Source organism: Pyrus communis, chromosome 10 (genome assembly GCF_963583255.1).
Source record: "Pyrus communis chromosome 10, drPyrComm1.1, whole genome shotgun sequence".
NCBI lineage: Eukaryota > Viridiplantae > Streptophyta > Magnoliopsida > Rosales > Rosaceae > Pyrus > Pyrus communis.
This window is the reverse complement of record NC_084812.1, coordinates 6,400,191-6,421,024: the sequence shown is the minus strand read 5'-3', so window position 1 is coordinate 6,421,024 and position 20,834 is coordinate 6,400,191. Positions and strand designations below refer to the sequence as shown.

Here is a 20,834-nt window from a genome sequence, read left to right as displayed (position 1 = left end):
ACCTGAAAAATCACCCCAACTCCGGCCAACCTCAAAACTGGTGATCCCGACGTCCAAAACCTTCAAACGAACCACCTCGAGCCTCCTAGGGACCTCACCAAGCTTCCTACAAGCTTGAAATTCCCTAAAACGTGAGAAATTACGTGTGCATGAACAGTACCAAAATCGGGCATCGTGAGTTCGACGTGAAAACGAAGGTATTCTTACCTGAAATGGGTATGGTTGGACTCCTACGAGCCTCACGAGTCTGAATATGTGCTTGGTTTCCTCGATCTGTGGGGGTTTGATAGGTTTGTGTGTGTGTCCGTACGTTTCAAGGAGAATGGGAAGGAATGGGGCTCGGGACAGGGTGCAGGAATAGGGAGGAAAGGTTGTGGAGTGTGGGAAAGTGTGTGTGGCTCAAAACATGCCAACAAAACCCCAAAGCATGACACAAAACGTAAAGGAAACGCACTAGGGGTAAAACCGTCTTTTCACACGTACATTTTTGAAATTTCCGGGACGGGCTGTCACACTAAAACTTCTGAAAAAACCGTTATATGAAAAAAGAGCGCGCAAAAGGAGAATGAGTGTTATAGAACCGTTGTTGGAGGAACCAAAAAAAAAAAAAACCACAATCTTTGGGCATGTTTGTTTAATGAATTTTTCATACATATAACATTATTGATTTCAGTCATTTGTCTGAGCTTAAGCATATTTGAAATTCTACACTATGCTTGTGTAAAAATATTGTTGTCCTCCTATGACAACAATATTACTACCCCAAATTTGTGGCAGTTTATTCATTCATAAAAAATGAAGATAAATTTAACTGGTAATGCCACCATCTTATTTGTTTAACTAGTAGCACATATTAATTTTTTTTTTTTTTTTTTTTTGTCAAACGATAGATTTTGTTAGATTAGATGTTAGATTAGCCACCGACGGAGTTCAAACTCACGCCATCATGCAAAAACTCAACACCTTTCCACCACTATGGTAAGGAGCCACTTGCACATATTCACATTTATTAATTGAATTTCTTCTTCTTCTTTTTTCTGAAAAAATGATTAACGATTTGATATAACAATTTTCTAAATAAAAAATATGTAGAAACATATATTAAAATGTATTTACATCCGAAAGCAAGATGCATGTACGAAGACGAAACCATTTATGGATATAGTGACAGTAGTAAACCAATTCATTGCCAAATCATAGCTGTGCTGTCCCTTAAGAATTTAGTCATAAGGTTTTATATTTAAAGTGATTTCTAAGATTGGTATGACTCCTTACTTGATCTATGACAATAAAAATCAATAGAAGTGATCCAAGAATTTATCTATCGTAAGTCATTTTGATTCTTTCTTTAAAATCAATCAATATTATGTGAAGATGATCACTAATACCATGTGAAGATTGGACCGCGGCACTCAAAAATTTCTTAATACGGATCATCCAACCGTTATATTCGTATTGAAGCGAACCCAAATGTAGAGTCCGGTCGTTATGGGTCTCAAAACTACAAGATCTAGCCCAACATGTCTCTTAAGCGTACTTCCATACATCAGTGTTATAGGCCCAATCCTAGCCATAATTTCCAGACGTTGTCGTTTGGTTCACCTGCTAGTTATCATGTTGTGTACTAATGGCACACCACGAGGCACAATTCCGGTCGCCGGACAATGATGTTAGACATGAGTTCTTGTTCGAACTCTTTCTTTGGGTTATTATTGTTGTGAGTTCGGTCTATCGGTGAAGGCACTTTTATTGTCTTATTGCACTCAAGTTCAAGTCTTCATCATTGTTAATTAAATAGTTTTTTTTAACCAAAAAATAACGTATTTTGGTCAGTTAGGTAAGTTATTTCTACATAATCAATTAGTCTGGTGAATTTATAATTAATTTACTCTAAATTCCTTATCCAAACATAGTTTAATATATTTTTTAAAGAACATCGATATTCTACACTAATCTACATTAAAATGAGAGAATATGATATAATGCACAATAAATTGAAGAAAAATACCTTAACCACCGCAATTCACCATTTTCAATACGTCCTTTTATTTTATTTATAATCCATTGACTTATTTTACGTTCTCTAACTCATTTGGTGATCAATAAATTCATAATTCTATTATTTATTCTCTAATCTCACTATTGCTCTGTTCTTCGAAGGTAAATACACGTAGGCGGTGACAAAGTTTGCTGATTATTTATATAAAAAGATTATCCTTTACATATTTAATTTTCATGATTGATTTTCGTGCTCCAACAACATTGACAGTTACCGAACAAATGAACAGAGTTAGCCACGAAGGCAAGAAAAGTTTACATCTTATCAGGTGAAGAAAAGCAACCCAAATTAATACTATAACATTTTTAGTCAAATGTATTGGATGGAGCCACATCGGAATAAGATCATATCCGAATCCTCTCAATCTCGGGAATCACTTTATCATGTTCGTTTGTTTGTCATTTTACGATTATAAATTATTTTAAATTCTTTTATATAAAATTAAACACAAAATAATACTTCACGAAAATATATTACATAATATACGATGAATAAATACGATAAAATGATCTCTATAATCTTCACAAACAGAATCAAGAAAGAATCCTTATCCAGCCACATCCACTGCTTTTTGTTTTGTGGATGATTCAAGAACATGATGAGTCCCCCAAGTGCCTCAATCATAACAATAAGATTAATTTTGGGAACCTATGCAGCCATACAGATTCCAAGTTAGTGGAAAAACCTACCCATTAATTTCCCCTCTTACAATCATATGATAATGATGATGATAAGTGAATGTGAAAGATGAGAATGCTAATGACAGTCGTTTATGTGATAAGTAAGCAACTTCACTAATCAAACTAATGAAGGGGTGTTTCACTTGGTTATGTCTTTCAACTAACCAGTGCCCCTTTTACGACTACGAGTTATTATAGTGTATGTTATTCGTGAGTGATTGCCAACTATTAATTCCATTATAGACAGATATTGATTCAAGGGTTGACTATAGTGGACCGGTAAGGACAATTGCGGACCCACAGTGTACTCCAGCCCACTCCAAATTATCAAAATGCCATACTAAATTGTCGAATCATCTCAAATTTCTCAAATTTAGTGACCAAGTATGTGTCTGATTGTGTTCCCATATCTAATCAAACTGATAAATGATTTTCCAAATTTCATATCGAGTGAACGATTGTTCCTAGCATGATCCATACCACCTTGTAAATTATACAAACCAATAATCACATCAAACAATACATCTTGTGGCAATTTAATCTATCTCGCTCTTTCCCCTTGTCTTTCCTAAACGTCAAGTGTAAAGTTGAAGAAAACATCTTGGATAGGGGTGGTCTTTTTTGCTTCGAGTCCCAACAGATCTGCACATCAATGATATGTTTTTTACAATCCCCAATTGATCAAACGTTTTCACATGGGCCAAGAGCCAAATGCTGACCAAAAAACTCAAATCGAATTTAATAGCCCCTCGCATACGCTTAAGTTTGGGCGCAGGATAATCTCATCCGTAGAGCGATTGTTCCCTATTTCTCAACACCCCAACATGCATGCCTCACCACCTCATCCTGGGGTCCTCCTGCAAAATTGACAACCACCGGAAATATTCGGGGCTACCACCGCCACTACCGCCACCACTGTCACCGGTCTTTTTCCTTCCTGGTAGGGTCGGTCTCACGGAAGTCAGGGTCCCAGGAATGGGGGAGGTCTTGAATGTACCTTCCTGGAAGCTAGGGTTTTTATTTTTCAATTCAACCCATGAAAGATGAGTTGCAAAGAAGCTAGGAGAGGCATGTGATGGTGCTGAATCAGCTGGTGATGATAAGATCATAGTTGGAACTAGAGGATTAAGAATAGAAAATTTTCGGTGTAACTGTCACACGGTCCTGATGTTACCCATCACTCAGGTTATAGCGCGTGTCACGTCGTCCACACTTATCATAATTAAACCATATGGTAGTGTGTAACTCCAAACAATTTCCACCAAGAACAGAGGTCTCCATAAAGTCATAAGGCCATGGACGATCAAAGCTCCAATGAACGACGGCCAAAACTATAACGATCCATACGACAAAAGATTTGGTGTAGCAAAAGACCTTCAAGATAATTGGTTTAAAAATAGCTACGATAACATCTCATCATATTGTTCTAACTAAACGACTTTCAACAGCATGTGATTCACCACAGTAACTTCTGAAATTAACCAAAGCTATCCACATATAAAACTTTACCACCATTCAGTAAATACTAAACCCCTGCATCATCACTTTAATCTGCACTATTTTTACCTAAACAGTAACTAAAGCATAATTAAGCATCTATTCACTATTTGGAACGCACAATCAGGGGTCTTCTATTCAGATAGAATCTGTGGGAAAGCAATTGGAAGCAGAGTCAACAACCTATTAAGTATTTAGTAAGAATTAGACATCTATCTGGATTTTGGGAGCAGGGGAATATTCATAAGCTCTAAGTCAGAAGATTAGGTCAAGATGCTCCATCCTATTGATAAGGTCAAGACTTAAGAGTACCCAGATCACATCGAAAGTCAGATTCCGAATAATTTTTACTATATTAGCAGCAATGGAGTGAGCATATGATTCTAGATTCCCTTTGAATGGAAACAAAATCTATTACAAGTGGTAGAAAGGATACACGTACAGAGATATCATGAACAATGGATTGGAGGTGATATACACAGTACAAGTTTTTCGTTTCTCCTATATGCCGGCTGAATTGTACACCTCATTTTGAATCAAAGATAACAGAAATACAGATGGATGAAAAGAAAAAATTGTAACAATAACAAATAAAAAGCAGATATACAATTTGGTATGGGATAGTCAATGGAACAATTTAGAAACCCACCATATTAGTTGACATTGATTCGTAGTCTCTTCCCTCATCTAGCATGCTAGCAGATGGTATTCCTGTTAAAAAGAAATAAGAAAGGTGTGAGTGGCACAAAAATGTGACAGAAAACATAATCAAATCATCCCTAGTAGTAGTTGTTACTATGTTGTTGATCATACATGCTCACAACTCACAATTCAGTAAAATTATGTTCTCATGTCACCACGATAGGTAAAGGTAAATGCATGATTCTACTTTTCCGGCTTATAAGTAAATTTGCCAAGATATTGTTTTGATAGCTTACCCGATAGAAATTATCACATCTCTTGCAGGGATTCAGTGATTAATCAGGCTTTTACATAATCTTCACCATTGCGCTTCCTTTTGTTTGACCTTGAGAAGCAGCAGATTTGAGCCCAAGTCTTTTTCTGCTTAACAGGTTGTGCTTTAACATCTCTTTTCGCGACAAGCTCAGCCATGTATTGAACAACAGCCTAACATGCACCATGAAAGCACAATTAGCCTTGAGATAGAAGTTACAAACCTACTGGATATAGAAGTCAATACAACAGAGGAAACTTACTTGTGCACCCTTTTCGGCTATGTGTCTTGGTGGGACTTCAAGAGGGTTTTCTTCAACACGTAGAACACGTAGTCGAGTGAGCATCCTGAAGGAGTCTGGGAGAACTCGTATCTGGTTGTTGCTGATATCCAACTCTTCAAGCATCTCGAGGTTCCCAATAGACCTTGGCAGGGATCGCAGATCAGCGAAATTGTTCCCAATGTTCATCTTGACAAGTGAGGTGGCAAAGCACAAGTTCTCAGGCACTGACTCAAGCTCATTGAAACTCACATCCAGCTCCCTCAGGCTCAACAGAGACGACACGGTTGTGGGCAACTGTTTGATGTTATTGTAACGCACAGACAAAACCTCCAGGCTCTCAATCTTTCCTACAGCTTCAGGAAGTGCTTTAAGACGGTTATAATCTGCACGCAGCTCTTTGAGCGAGGTACAATGACCAATAGTATGAGGAATTTCTTCAATATCATTGGTCTCAACATTCAATGTCTTGAGGCTAGCAAGGGACCCAATTGTGTCAGGAAGCACAGTGAGCCTGTTTGAGCTCAAATCGAGCTCTTCAAGATGGACCAATCGGCCAAGGGTAGCTGGCAGAGTAGTCAAGTTGTTTGCTCTAAGGTCTAGAGAGACAAGGCTAAGAAGATCTCCAATAGTGTCGGGCAGCTGAGCAATCTTGTTTGAGTGCAAATCCAATTTGGTCAAGGAGGAAAGACCCCCAATGGTGGTTGGGAGGACCAGAATCTGGTTTTCAGACAAATCAAGGGAGACCAATCTCGAAAGCTTTCCTATCGAGTCAGGCAGCCATTCAATTTGGTCCATCAACTTGTTTCGAAGATTAACATCATCGGTGCCTTTCTTTGCAAACACTTCAATTAAGCTCGCTAACTTTATCAGACTCAATTTCTCACCCTCTTGACCTATAAACCCCAACACACAAACAATAAATCAAACAAACAAAACCCACATTGCCTAATAAGCAACGCGCCCCGAAAAACAATTTAAACCAAGAAATAAACAAACAATTCAAACAAATATATCAATAAAAAAGAAAATAAATTTGTATAGTGTATCGAAAATCCACCTCCAACTCCACCTCCTCCTCCTCCTGTTGAATTGAGAGCGGAAACCGGCCTGAGAGACGAATCCACTATCCGGGGAGTTGGAGAAACAGCAGGTCCAGCCCCGATTCCATCCAAGTAGAAAGCTTTCTTGGCCTTGCTGACCACGAAACTGTCGTCTCTGCTGACTCTGGCTGAAGAACTTTTAGCAACACCTCTGTCAGTGTTGAACACATACGCCGCAGCAGCAGCAGAACCAGAAGAAGAAGAAGGAGGGGGCCGGTGAGGAAGGACCCCAGAAACGGAATTCGAACTCGAACTCAAATTCGCCGCCGCAGAAGAGGAAGAAGTGGAATCGGGAGAGGAGACGCAAGTGGAAGCTCTCTGAATCAAATCATCGAACAGATTATGGACGTTCTCGAGATCGAGCAACTTACGGGCCTCCCACATCTCCTCCTTGCTGTTGAAGTAGACCAAGTTCCTCTGCATCTCCTGCAGCACCATGAACAGCTCTTCCGGAACTTGCAAGCTCTTGGTCTGCCTGGCAATGGCGTCGAGCCTGGCCTGTTCCGCCATTTCCACATTCCGAACCAGCGCCACCGCCGCTTCCACCTCGTCGACGGCCGGCCTCGGCGGCAAAGATCTGTGAATTCTCATGATCTCTTGCACCACTTGGTCCACTGATTCAACCGCCGTCGTTTCCATTTTCCTCCGCTTCAGAAAAAAAAAAAATCAAAATTGGATTTTTGGGTGTGGAGAGCAGAGAGGTGGGGGTGGTTATGAAATTTGGGGGCAAGAAATCAAGACACCCTGCCGTCGTCGTCTCACAAATCCAGCCATTTCCATTCTCTCTCTCTCTTCTTTGGCGGTTTTTTACTTTTTATATGTAAGAAAAATGGAAATTGGGATTCTAATTATTTCTGAAAAGGAAAAATGATATTTTGATGCATGTATATAGCGTGAAGCTTGATTACGACTCATGGGCTGATCGGTTATCAGTTGAGTCTAGAATCTCGAAGATGCATAGTGATATGCTTTCACCAGTCAGCACCACTTTCATTTTCCGCTAATTGCGTCTAAGCAGTCATTCCTCCTTATTTGTTAAGTACAATATGCTATTGTTATTCTGAAACTAGTAATGGTTTAACCTTTTTGCTTACACCATGGTTTGGTGTTATTTGATATCGTTTGGTATGCAGACGGGACGGGACGGAACGAAATCAGACGGGACAGGACGGAATGGAACGGAGCGGGAGCAAAGATGCCCTCGGATGGAAACAAGGAGGAAGAAGAAGGAGACGGAGAGGTTATAATTTTGTGTTCCACGGATGTGGAACGAGTCGTTCCAGGAGGATGAGGTGAAACGAAAATTCACTCAAAACTCGTCCGTGGAACAGCTTGTTCCATCCGTTTTAAGCACACCAAACGTGGGACGGAACGCCTTGTCTCGCTTTGTTCCGTCCCGCCCCATGTACCAAACGGTACCTTTGAGAACCTTTTGTTTTTAAGGTATTCATGATAGTATGTTCCACCAATTTATTATTTACGTTAGTGCAAAATGAGCCTAATGAGTGTCACGTCCTTGAAAAAAATTAAGTTGATAGTTAAACAGACATAGTGATCGACAATGCAACATTTCATAAGTGGTGTTGCCAATTTTTATCGAGTTCATATTAAATGCACCTTATTCTTTAACATGTATATTTTTTTCTCTTAAACTTCGGTTATTAGTTTTGTGCGAAACTACTAAATTTTGTTGTTTAGTATGTTGGAAATATAGTCCTGTACATCAAAATTTGAATTTGTATTACGATGCTTGGTATATCGAATCGTAACACGTTAAAAAATTTCTAGTAATACGAGGGACAAAATTTATAAACCAAATTTTGTAAATCAAATGATGTAGATGTTGATGATTGAATTATTATTCAAATGTTAATTAACGTGTTTATTTTCTATTGATGATATATTATCAGTATTAAAATTTTGGTTTTTTTATAAATAAAAAAAAATCCTATTCAAGTGTTGATTAGCATTATATAAAAAAACTCATTGTTTAGGCCTTAATAAAACAATTAAACTGGTAATTTAATACACTTACTTTCCATTGGACCCACATAATGCAATTCTCTCTCTAGTCAGTACACCCTGTCCAAAAGAAGCCGAACACGAGGGGCATACACGTCAATTGAAATCTCCGACGGCTGCTCCGCCCTCGTGTATGAATTTGACCCATCAATAAATTATTAATTTTGTACTTAAAAAGGCTTTTTGTAATACTACGTTCTTATTCTCTCTTTTTGGTTATACGAAGTATGGCACGACATTTTGGTGATAAACAACTTTTTGCTTAAACAGTTTTAATATAACCTGAAGTAGTAACGTATATTTAGTATTAGAGTCAAATAAAAAATTAAATTAAAACCAATAAATATAAAAATTGCATTTGTATGAGTTCGAACTTAAATCCAGAGTTTCTTAAGAAAAAAACGTTGATTCCGTTGTATGAGAAGTACAGTTATCAAACTGCTTAAAAATGTGGCCTTTTTGATGCATAAATAAAAAAATAAAAAACTGTTATTTCCATTTGGATTTTGTGAGGGCGGTGGTATACGGGTGGTCGTATGGGAGTCATTGGGCAATGCCCTGTGGGGCTGCCCGGACGGATTGGGTTGGGAGACGCAGTAAATGCAGTGTCCAGGTGTCCACGTTGGGACGTGTTTCTGTTTCATGGAATTGGAATTGGATCGTCCAACCGTTTCCAGCTGGCATTGCAAAGCAGCTGCTCATGCCACAACCGTTGTTGTAAGAATATCGCTAGATTAACTAATTTATTTAATGATATTTGTAAACAATGTAACTTTGTCACTAATAATTTGTCTTTTAAAAAATATAGGAGAACACGTACAAACTGAGAATAATGTGCAAAAAGAGCTTCAATAAAAGCCTTTTCGAGACTTTCAAATCAATCTAAAGAAAAAAGAACGTTCAGCACGACGGAAAAACCTATCCGCAAATGAACAATAAGGACAATAATTAAAGGCAATATTCAAACAAAACATCCATAAGCAAGTCCGGTGGTTCCTCAAACTACAAAGTCTCAAGAACACTACCCACCCTCATTCGTACTCGTCAACACCAAAATAATAATTTTAAGAGTGATGTTGTTCCCACTCTAGTATCTTATTTTTCTACCTACATTTTAATGAATTTTGTAATTACAAATTTGTCCATTTGTAAAATGACTGATAAGGACATTAATTATCCTCTTTTGTGTTATCTTTTTATAAATAAAAGTTGGGCGTGATAACTCTCATGCTCAGCTTAGAGACGATTTGTCTACCTTAAACCGTAACTCATTTTTCTATCTCCTTTTATTCAGAGAAATAAAAAAAATAAAAAATAAACAATGGACTCATAATATAACATTTTCATTAAACTGGTAGAAAATGACGCTTCTATGAAAGAAGTAGAAGATCATGTTCCCTTGAAGAAGAAGAAGAGGGTGTGGGTCATTTGAATTTGCCGCACTATATATTTGAATTTGTCGTTGTCGTTGTCGAAGTTTTACATTTCAATTTGGCTACCTTTTTGGTTTTCTATTTGAATTTGCATACCTTGTTGTCTTTGAATTTATATTTGATTTTTCCTACTATACTACGATTAGCATTAGCGCAGATTTTTGCCATCAAACTTTTTTCATTTGAATTCGCATGCTTCTGTTGTTATTCGCACAAATTTATAATTTCACATGTATATATATTCAAGATTATTTTGGGAATAGTAGTGGGTGGGGAAAAATATTTTAATTTTTTTTACTTTTTAAGGTAAGTGAGATTACAATGTGCGTGGAAAAAATAAGATAATATTGTGAGTCTAGCAGCTTTCTAATTTAATCATCAACTATCACGTATTTACAAAAGGCTTTTCAGCCAAAATAGTGTTTGAAACTGTCATAACATCAGTTTGGTTATGAGATTTAAAATCGATAGAAATGGTCCATGAGATTTTTCACTGTTAATCATTTTGGTTATTCTGTGAAAAAAATTTCGTTAAATTGAAGAAACCACCGTTCAAGGGGATAGGTTGATTTAACAAAATTACTCTCAATTACTGAAGATTTCTCACAAAATGATCAAAATGATTAATGGTGGACAATTTTTAATTTTATCGATTTTAAATTTTAGATATCAAAATGAAGAGTTTGACAGACTCTGATACCATTTTGAATTAAAAAACCTTTACAAAGAATAGTTTAAATAAATAATCTTCTTAGCTTTGTCTTGTTTGTGCAACTGTTTTTTGTGCATCTACTCTACCAGCTAAACCTTTGGGGGCTAACTTTATGGAGGCAGATTGATCGTCATCCAGTTTAGGTGCCATTTCCATTCATTTCTATATGTGCGGTCACGGTTAAACCACGTTAATATTTTATATTTTTATTGTTTTTTATCTTATTATCTTTATAAAAAATTAATATAAAATGTTGACATAGTTTAACCATGATTGCATAAATTATGAGGAGATGGAAAAGACACCCAAACACGAAGGTAGACAATCTGCCTCTTAACTTTATGGTGATGGTTTTTTGCTATTGCATGGAGGATGTATGGGATGATGGATGATGGAGATGAACGGATGGATGGATGGATTGACTTTCTAGTAACTGCCACTATCATAGCGTGTGAGAACTTTATCCCTATTACTCGATCACATGATGTGCTTTTCTCTTGTCCAACGTGTACTTCAACTTTTTCACTTGTTGACTATGACACTAGGATTTCTCCCTCATGGAATAACAATGACAGTATTGTTATCTGATAAGTTTAATGTACATGATGTGGATGCAAATTTTGAGAAACTGGCATCGTGATGTCTTAGATATAGATAACCTTCTCGGCGTTGCTACCTTTCATTTGCGTTCATTTTTGTGTTATGTAGAAAGGAAATCTTCCGCAATAACTTGGTGCGCCTGTCACAATTACTATCTGATGGCAATAAGGGGGTGCGTGGTTGCCTAGCACATAGGTAAGGCATTAGGGATTATTTAAGACGATAGGAATTACATTAATATTTAAATTTGAGAGTTGTTGTCATTTATTACTACGATCTAGTGATATTCCTCTTTACTTGTAAGTGAAATGTCTTAAATTCGATTATTGTCAAAGGTGAATTTGAATCATATTATTACTAACTCATTGTAAGGCTTAGCTCAATCCTCACCTCCTTAATGTAAATAATATCGCATTTTAGAGTTGTTATATTTGTATTCTAAAATAGAAGTTCTGCACTTTTTTTTCCTCTTTTTCCGTTGGGTAGGATGCATGATTATTGTTTTTTTTTTATACTAAAGAAAGTTGAGGTTTTACTATATATAACCAATGTGAGAAGTAACCTAAACTCGTATAAGTCCTTACAAGACTTATCTTTTTACCAATGCAGAATTCTTTTACCTTCACATTCTCATGTATACAAAGAAAGTCCTACAACCACAAAACACAAAACCAATAAACAAATTTGGGTCCAGTAACCCCCTTAGATCTTCCTGAGCTAAACGACCAAAATCATCGGGAGGAGCCTGAAAAATATGACAGTGGGTCCACACTCCAAGGAAGGACCAATTCCAGCTAATTTATCCGCAACATGGTTCCATTGCTTATAAGTGCTGAATCCTACGTCGGGAGAATGCGTGATGATTGTTTTGACTTCCATTGCAAAAGAATTAATTTGTGAAATAATCGCATTTACCTTGTTTCAGTAAAATCTCATTTACCTTGTTTCAACGTTACAATTTGGTGCCATTCAGTACTACGAACGGGTGGTATTCATCTTTAGTTGAAAGTGAGAGGTCTTAGGTTCAAATCTCGTGGATGGCGAATTCAATACCAAATTAGGCTACCCATTATGTGGCTTATCCAAACTTCCCCTCTTTTTAGTGTAAAAATATCGAAGTACCAAAAAAAAAAAAAAAAAAACAACATTACAATTTAGCAACAAATCAATCAAATAGTTCACTTGGGCTAAAATAATTGGACTTGGGGCTCACCTACGACTTTTGACAGGTTTGGGCCACTCGAGCTCAAGCTACTCTTTTGTTACGGGCCCATCCCTTCGCCGTGAAATAGATTCTTATGGCCCATGTGCAAGAAGTCCAGAACCATTTTATTATAAATTTCCTGGAATAAACGTTAATTTCACTTTTGTCCTCAAATGCAAATGGTACTTTTAGGCAAATATTTAGCAACCCTCACGAATTATACGCTTTTCTTCACCTTCTTCCTTGAATTTTCAATTTGAATTTATCAGTTATTCAATTCATTTAAACTTCTCTCCATGACTTAGAGCTCGTTTGTAAATACTTTTAAAACAACTGAAAACGACTTTTGGTGAATTAATTTTGGATTCCAAAAACACATTAAGTGTTTTTTTAAACAAGCATATGTTTTTTGTAGGAAGCACTTCAAGTGTTTTTTAAAACTTCACTTGTATTTTTACTAAGGATTTGTTTCACAAATATTTTCACCAAAAGTAATTTCAGTCATTTTAAAAGTACTTTCAAACGAGCCCTTAATGACTAGAATTCCAAATATTTACTCATTTTGCTTGTAAATATATATTTGTTGACATATATGTTTTACAAGTTAATTATGCCCATTAAACAGAATAAAATTAACAAAAAATAGTAGCACAACTGTGTTAATAGAATACATGCACGAATTCAAAACTTTGTCGGAGAGCAAGATGGAATGAGGATCAAACTTTTGTGGCATTACTAAAGTTTTCCCTAAGTTATATTTTGGGCTTGAAATACAAATGTAATCAAATTTTTTATTATATACAGACACCTAGTGCATGGGTGGAGACACAAAGGAACCAGCGTGGTTCCAAGCTCACCATTGTGTAAGATATTTTTAGAGGCTTCAAGTCCGCAGTTGTAGAGCCGTGGGACATGAGGAAGAAATGTCCTTGTAAGAAAGTTGATTTGAATGACATCGTGTTTTATATTTTTCTAACAATTTTGCTTGTTTTGTCTTTGTGGTTTAGTGAAACTCATATATGGATTTTAAATAATGTTGTTTCTAAAGCTAATAAACTATTATTTACAATCCTTCTCTTTGCCCTCATTTTTCTATCAAATGATTTAAACCATTTTTTTATTTTATATTTTCTTCCTATAATTTCAAATTTTTTTTATTGCTTACCTTGCTCTCTACCAGTGTTTGAAATATCTTGGATATGCTCGATATTTTTATGGAAATATCCAAAAATTTAGGGAACAATATGGAAAGAGGGGGTGAAGTCTAAACATCACCCCATATCCACAATATTTTTGGAAACCAGTTAATTTCCTCAATAATTTTGATATTTTCAGGAAATATCCAATGTTTGAAGACAATTTGCAAAAAGTTTGCAAGAAATATCCATGAGCATGTGCATTCTTTATTTTTTTAATTTATTTCTTTATGGTATTAATTTACTTCAATAAAACTTGTGATGTGACTACTCGTCCCTAATTTGATGTTTTTACAAATTTTAAAAGTATGATTTTACGAACGGGTCGTCACATGTGCTGCTTTCATTATGAAAATTTTAATTAAGTTATGTATAATATTATTCTTTCTAGTGAAATGCTTTATTTTATTACTTGTCATTATAAGGAAGTTTTTCTTCTCACATATCACATACTTATTGTTTACACTATATCTAATAAATAATTATTGATTCATATGTGTGTGTGTGGCTTCATATGGTATTTTCTAAAAAATAATTTAAAATTTCCATGTTTTTGAGCAAATTTCCATTATTTCCATTGAAGGCAATTAATATAGATCTACGATATATCCATCGGTATTTTCACAAATTTGTCTATCGATATTTCTATTAATACTGATATTTTAAACACTGCTCTCTACCTCCCACTTAGTTGTATCGTACACTTACTTTAATTGCTCATGTTTTGAGTTCGAATTTTTTTCTTAATACATACTTTGAAACGCATATCTCACAAACAATCTTGATTGTGCCACTAATTTATCATCAATTCATATTTAACAATTACATTTAATCCATTACCACTATTGATCTACGAACAATATAATTACATTTGATTCAACGATCACCAATCCCTCAATTTAAACTGTTAAATAAATTATGCGATCAAATATGTGTCGACATGCGTCTTAAAAAAAATAGAAATGTAATTAGGGAAATAGCAAAAAAAAAAAAAGAAAAAAAAAAAGTCAGTCTCCCGCGTTTAAAAAGGAGAGGGATTCTGACCAAGCGAATTCGGTACCTATATAAATACATACAAAAAGGAGGCAGCCGCTTCTTGAAAACCCTGGTTTTTGGGGTTTTTCCATTCTTCCAAACACTCGGCGGCCGCACCGCACACAACACTCAACAACCAAATCTCCATAGCCGCAGCAGCTCCAGCAAAGAAGACGACTGCCCACCCAATTCTCGTACCCACCTCGGCCGGCTATCCCAGCTGAACCGAAACACCGACGCCTAGGACTTCCTCACTGAAATTCTTTGCAGGAGGATCCGTAGGGCGAGACAACCATGGGCGTCGAGTTGAGGAACAACGAGGCGGCTTTGGATGAGATGGCGGAGGACGGAGAATTCACCGATTCCGACCTCGTCGATCACATCAGGGATATTCTTTGCTCAGTGACTTCAGGTTCACCAGCGGTAAGGATTCCGATTCCCCAACTGTGGATTTCTTGCACCAGTTTAGGGTTTTAGTGAACTTGCCCTTGATTGTTTTGGTATGGATGTTAATTTTGACAAGTTTGATTTGAATTGTTTAGGCTCTGGCTGAAAACAAGGACTATGAACGGCTCATTTCGGTTGTGAGCCACGACGGAGGGTACGGCGCCGATGAGGAGGCTTTTCTTGTGGTATGTTGTTAATCAATTAATTTGTTTCTAGTTGAATTGGTTTTATCCAAGTTTTGAATTTTTTTTTTTTTTTTTGGTTTATTGCCTCGGTGGTATGTGCTTACAGTATATTCAATTAATTTGGTTTCAATTAAATTTGTTTTGCCTAAGTTTTAAATTTTTCGGTTTATTGCTTGGCAGACGACTTTGGAGGCACTATCTAGAGCAGTTTCTTGTATAGATCATGATCTACACAATCTACTTCTTGCTGCTGTAAGTTGTTAGTATAATTTTTTTTGTTTTTGTCTCGCTGTATGTATCCAATCCTTGGTGGTTTTTTTTATTAATAATTGATTGCGAAAATGTTTCAGATTTTTGGGATGAACTTGTGGACGCAGAGGCCTCAGGTGATGGATGCGGTGATTCATTTCATTATTTCGTTGGTATGTGGGTTTTATATGTTTCTACTTTGTCAAATTTCAAAGCTTTTTGAACAAGTTGGCAGAAATTTTAGATTTTTTTTGCTTCATGGTGGCACAGGCTGCTTCCTGCGGGAAGTTTGTAGATGAGTGTTTGGCGATGCTCACAAAACAATTCTTTCCACCTAAAAGTTTCCAGCTGCCGCGCGGTCTTACAAAAAAGGACCAAGTTTTATCTCGCGTGCATTCAGCTCTGAATGATATTGCTGATATGCTACCACTTTCCCCTGCGAGATTGGTGCCAATTGTTTTAGCTGCAACACCACAATATCGTTTTCATGATATAAATGTAAGTTAATTCTGCACGGCACGTACCCATCTAGTAATAAAGTGTTGTTCACTCAAAAAGATATCCTCTGCAATCTTTGTTAGCTTTCGTATGGTATATATACATAAGCGACAGATGTTTTCAAAGTGGCCATGATTGTTTAGGCCAATGTTTCATTGTATATAGCTTTGTATCATATCGTTTCTTCTTCATAATGATGGCTTTTCCCTCCAACTGTGATTAATAATTGAATATGTTTCTATTTTTTTCCTTTTGGATGTCTGCATTGCTTACCATCCCAGTGTTCTCTAAATTGATAAATATATGATATGCCATATTGCTCTTGTAGACTCTTAGTGTTGTGATGTACGTAGAGAACATGCTAAAGTTGGAGAGTGGCGCTCTTGGTGAAGTAGTTCGGATCCCAATGCTAACTGGCGTGGTGGAATTGCTGCTAGACTTGGACGTATGTATATTCAATTGAAAATTGAAATTAACATTTGAATGGAATAATTGTTTTTATTTTTTTTTCATGACAAACATTATGAAGTGGCTTCCTACAGGTGGAGATTGGATGGGATGACATAGAAGATGACTCAAGTAAAGGAATATTTGAGATGGAGCTAGAAGCTGTACACGAGTCTATGGATGATGATCTGAATGATGATAGCGAGGTATGATTGAGTTTGATTACTCTTATCCACATTGAACACCCCATGCATACAACCCTTGAATTTCTTTATGAGTTTGTTTTGTGAGGAGCCGGGGATATATAAGGCAACAAGTTGAAACCCTCTTGATGGTAGTATTAATTAATGCAATGTCTGACAACGAGTTGATAGAACTTAGCATGCAAGAGGGAAACAGGTGTTCAAAATTCAAGGAGAAAGAGACAATGGGGAAGAGAGGAGGGTGAGACAGAATATGAAGCATAGTTGCTACTTTGCAGTTTTCCCTGAGTTTATTGATATTTGTTTTGGTTCTCACATCAATCTTGTTCTTCCGTATTGTTCATGATGATTTTAAACCTTCATTATATAGTGATTACAAGTTATTTATACAGATTGCAAGAAAATTAAGTACGAAGGTTTCAGGAAGTAATTCATTTGCCGAAAAATTAGATAGCTTGTTGGTGTTAACTTTTGAGCATCTTGAGTCTTGTGAAGTTGGTGGCCGTTTGATCGAGGTATCTTTGAACTCTTTGATTTTGAGGTTGACATGCTCAATATGACTGTCTCCATTCTTCACATTTTAATTCCTATGTATATGGCATGTTTAGGTCTTTGAAACTCTACTGGAGTCATTTAAGAGGACTGTTTTGACTGCATACAAATCGAAGTTTGCCCAGGTAATTTATAAAATTTTCCATATCTGTTTTCTTAATTCATTATTTTGTTTTTTCCTTTATTCCTCTTCGTATATCTACTGGTTTGTCTATCCCCTTATTAACTTGCTTTTTTTTCTTATTGCAGTTTGTGATCTTCTATGCATGTTCTCTAGATCCTGGAAATTGTGGCGTGACATTTGCTTTGATGCTTGAAAATACTTTTTTCTGCAGTACCAACCCCCCACTTCTCAGGTAATATGCTTGCCCTTACTTGTGTATAGTCAGGTATTCTTTGTTTTTACTTCTTAGTTCGTAAACTGGGGTATAGTATTCATATCATGAGTTGCTTTTACACTTGTCCTTAAAACTTAAACTGGATGTAAACATATAATTTTTTTTTTATCATCTATATCATTTTTGTTAGTGATTTTCTGTAATTGCTATCTATCACATTTGTACTTTCGTACCTTTGGGTGCAGCTTGTAGGATTTGACAATTGTAGTGAATATCTGTACTTGCATCAGTGCCCATTATGATACAACATAGGTTAGATATATATGAGGCATGTCCAGGCATTTTTGACATGCCCATTAATTAACCCACATGTAATCACTGCTTATCTTAAGAGAAACGTTGGAAAACCTGGGAGGCTATTTATATGGTTTAACATATTTTGTTTTATTAAATCACTGTGGTGGATGCCATCTGTTGCACAGGTTCTCTCACATACCATTTTTTTTTTTCCAATTTCTTTTTTCTTATTTTCTTTTGGTGTGTGTTTACAAGGAGAGTATCTTAAGCTTCTTGAATCATCTATGTAATATTATGGCAAACTAGAACATTCTGAATATCATAGTTTCGGATTTTAGATGTTTCACTCATCGTTTATAGTACTGATTTCTCTTTTTGGTTTTGTGCAGAATGAGTGCCGTTTCTTATCTTGCTAGTTATTTGTCTCGTGCGAAGTTTCTGTCGGCTTCTGTGATTGCTAACACTTTGGAAAGGTTGTGTTCAAACCAATAGCCCCATGCAATCTCCTTTTTTACAATGACTCAGCAATGAGACATAAGAAGGGAAATGCAGAAGGAATTTGTCTAACGCTGTTGTCATATGTTACTCTGGTTCCAGGTTGGTGGATTGGTGCTGTAAATATGTCAAAACGCAGAATGACAAAGTAAATCCGGAAGCTTATAGAGTGTTTTATTCAGGATGTCAGGTTTGTTTTGTTTCACTTTGGAATCAGTTCTTCAGACATAATAATAAATATTTCAGATTTCTTGGTTTTCAAGATATCATGTGAAGAGTGTAAACAACCTGTTCAATCAAGTGAATTTCATATTGAAATATCTTCTTGTTTTGAAATTTGGTTTTTTGGTTTATTAAATATCGAACTGCCAAGTCAAACTTTTGTTGACATTCAGTCGTATCTCTACACTATCTGAGGGAAGATTCCATATCTAGTTCTGGAACTAAGTTCGCAACTTTTGGACATTCAAACTGCAATTTTCCCTATGCTATTAGTTGCATCATGTGATTCATTTGCTTCTATGCTTAAGTTACTTAAATGTTATATCTAAGTTTTGCACTATCAAATTTATGTACTTGTATAATTCCATTGATGCCGATTTACTCGTCCAACAGGCCATCATGTATTTGCTTTGCTTCCGAATGAGGTCAATGATGGATGTTCCTCTGCTGAAGCCATGGCTTCTTCGTCTGCCTTTGGAGTCTGTTTTGAATAATAAATTGAACCCGCTGCAGGTGAGGACCGTTTACATGTAGTTCCACCCTGTACAAAAATGGGCTACATTATAATTATTTCGTTTATCTTTCTATTCTTTCGATCTTTGATTCTCTTTCATACCATTCGAGAAGGATGCTTTAATGTCTAAAACTATTGCATCATTGTGCTTAATTTTGTTCTCCATTTTGAAAGGTGTGTCTGCCTTCCATAGTAAACGAGTTTCTACGGCAATCAAAAGCAGCTGGTTTATTCATGACACTTGACAAATTTGATTTCGATGACTATCTGGAATCAGAACTTTCAAAGGAATTTGGTGGGAGGGAAAGGCTAGACATGTTCTTCCCATTTGACCCGTGCTTGCTGAAGAAAAGTGACAGGTTTGTATTAACTTTGAACTTTCAAGGTCAAAAAGGAAAGTTTTGTTAGCCGTAAGATTCAAATGCTTAAAACCTGTTTTGAAAGCTTTGCTGACACTAGTTTTTCCTTTATCCAAAGGTACATCCGGCCGAAGTTCATTTTCTGGTCGATGGTTCATCCTACGTATGACGATGACGAAGATTCCAGTGATGAAGACATAGGTGACGCTGTCGCGGATGAAAATGTGGACGGAATGGATTATGCGATTTTGCAACAGCATTATGATCTCGATGAATTTGACTCCGCTTTGAACAAAATGTCCATCACACCAAAGAATTCCTTACATAGTACATTTGGTGGTGCAATAAAACAGCCCATGCGGATGCCTTCAAGAATTAGACCGTCCACAAGTCCGGAGTCTCTGTAAACTAAAACGCGTAACCCTTTCCCCTCTCATTTATGAAAGAAGCGTGAAAACTGTATTGTTTGTACAAACAGATTGTGCTGGCCACATTTAGCCCCGTCGTCGGGGAATGTGGTGAGCTGATGATGAGTGAGATGTGTAGTGGTAGAGTTCAGCTTCTAGTTATTTTTTGGTTGTGTTATGTAACATTATGGAGCACTGTTCTCCTGCCCAAGTTCGAATTTCTCACGATCCAACCTTGTTATCCCAAATCTTGGAACCCTTACTGGCAATGATTATGTTTACAGATGCAAAAAAATGTTGCAATGGTTGATTAAATGTGTCCTACTTGGTTAACTCGATCTGTGAGTTTGCAAGAAACTGTTCATAAATCCGAAATACGAGTTATCGCTGGTCAATTCTGACCACCAGCACCCGCGGACACCGCAGAAGCTACAAGCATCAGTGAAAGTAGTTGAACCAAGGTCAAGTCCGATCATTGTCACGCCGCCGACACCGCAGAAGCTACAACCATCAGTGAGTAGTTGAACCAATGTATGCTTGTTAGTTGTCGCGTTAACGTAGCTACATATTCTCAATTTCATCGGTGTTCAGATGGGAATATTGGGCCTTATTACAGTAAGCTTTTGGTTTAGGGATTCTACTAACTCACACCCAAGATTTTGTTAGGTACACCATCAACCCTCGATAAATGATTTTCACACGTCCCTTTTGTTACATCCCTTTTGTTTCTGCTAAGAGTGCAAGTTAGATTGGAAGTTCTGCATTAAAATCTTGATTTCGAATCCAAATATTTTTGAAAAGATTGAATAGAAAGTAGAGCGCATATAGAGATTCAAAAAATTCCG

The 20,834-nt window shown here is 36.6% G+C and overlaps 2 protein-coding genes across 3 annotated transcripts; one reads left to right on the top strand and one right to left on the bottom strand.

Annotated features, from left to right (window-relative positions):
* Positions 1–2,851: 2,851 nt before the first annotated feature.
* Positions 2,852–7,552, bottom strand: LOC137748160 (plant intracellular Ras-group-related LRR protein 4-like). 2 transcript variants are annotated; one of them, XM_068488258.1, is made up of 4 exons: positions 6,532–7,552; positions 5,454–6,367; positions 5,192–5,364; positions 2,852–4,947 (listed from the first exon to the last, which is right to left on the bottom strand). In XM_068488258.1, the coding sequence occupies exons 1-3, from the start codon at positions 7,211–7,213 to the stop codon at positions 5,218–5,220; spliced, it is 1,743 nt and encodes a 580-aa protein (XP_068344359.1). In that variant the 5' UTR covers positions 7,214–7,552; the 3' UTR covers positions 2,852–4,947; positions 5,192–5,217. The 2 variants fall into 2 exon arrangements, with proteins under 2 accessions (XP_068344359.1, XP_068344358.1); XM_068488257.1 differs by having other exon boundaries at positions 2,858–4,947; positions 5,175–5,364; positions 6,532–7,550.
* A 7,263-nt stretch (positions 7,553–14,815) lies between these two features.
* LOC137746880 (uncharacterized) lies at positions 14,816–20,230 on the top strand. The gene is made up of 15 exons (XM_068486896.1): positions 14,816–15,199; positions 15,319–15,408; positions 15,589–15,660; positions 15,759–15,830; positions 15,928–16,155; positions 16,484–16,600; positions 16,698–16,808; positions 17,198–17,320; positions 17,414–17,482; positions 17,607–17,713; positions 18,382–18,465; positions 18,590–18,677; positions 19,103–19,222; positions 19,398–19,582; positions 19,701–20,230. The coding sequence occupies exons 1-15, from the start codon at positions 15,071–15,073 to the stop codon at positions 19,987–19,989; spliced, it is 1,884 nt and encodes a 627-aa protein (XP_068342997.1). The 5' UTR covers positions 14,816–15,070; the 3' UTR covers positions 19,990–20,230.
* The last annotated feature ends 604 nt before the right edge of the window (positions 20,231–20,834 follow it).

Bases quoted from the DNA above. Each gene is read 5' to 3' on its own strand.
- LOC137748160 (XM_068488258.1), bottom strand. From the start codon at position 7,213: ATGGAAACGACGGCGGTTGAATCAGTGGACCAAGTGGTGCAAGAGATC. The intron at 6,368-6,531 runs GTGGATTTTCGA...TGGGGTTTATAG, and splicing joins AGGAGGAGGTGGAGTTGGAG to GTCAAGAGGGTGAGAAATTG. The intron at 5,365-5,453 runs GTAAGTTTCCTC...GGTGCATGTTAG, and splicing joins TAGCCGAAAAGGGTGCACAA to GCTGTTGTTCAATACATGGC.
- LOC137746880 (XM_068486896.1), top strand. From the start codon at position 15,071: ATGGGCGTCGAGTTGAGGAACAACGAGGCGGCTTTGGATGAGATGGCG. The intron at 15,661-15,758 runs GTAAGTTGTTAG...AAAATGTTTCAG, and splicing joins ACAATCTACTTCTTGCTGCT to ATTTTTGGGATGAACTTGTG. The intron at 16,809-17,197 runs GTATGATTGAGT...TTATTTATACAG, and splicing joins ATCTGAATGATGATAGCGAG to ATTGCAAGAAAATTAAGTAC.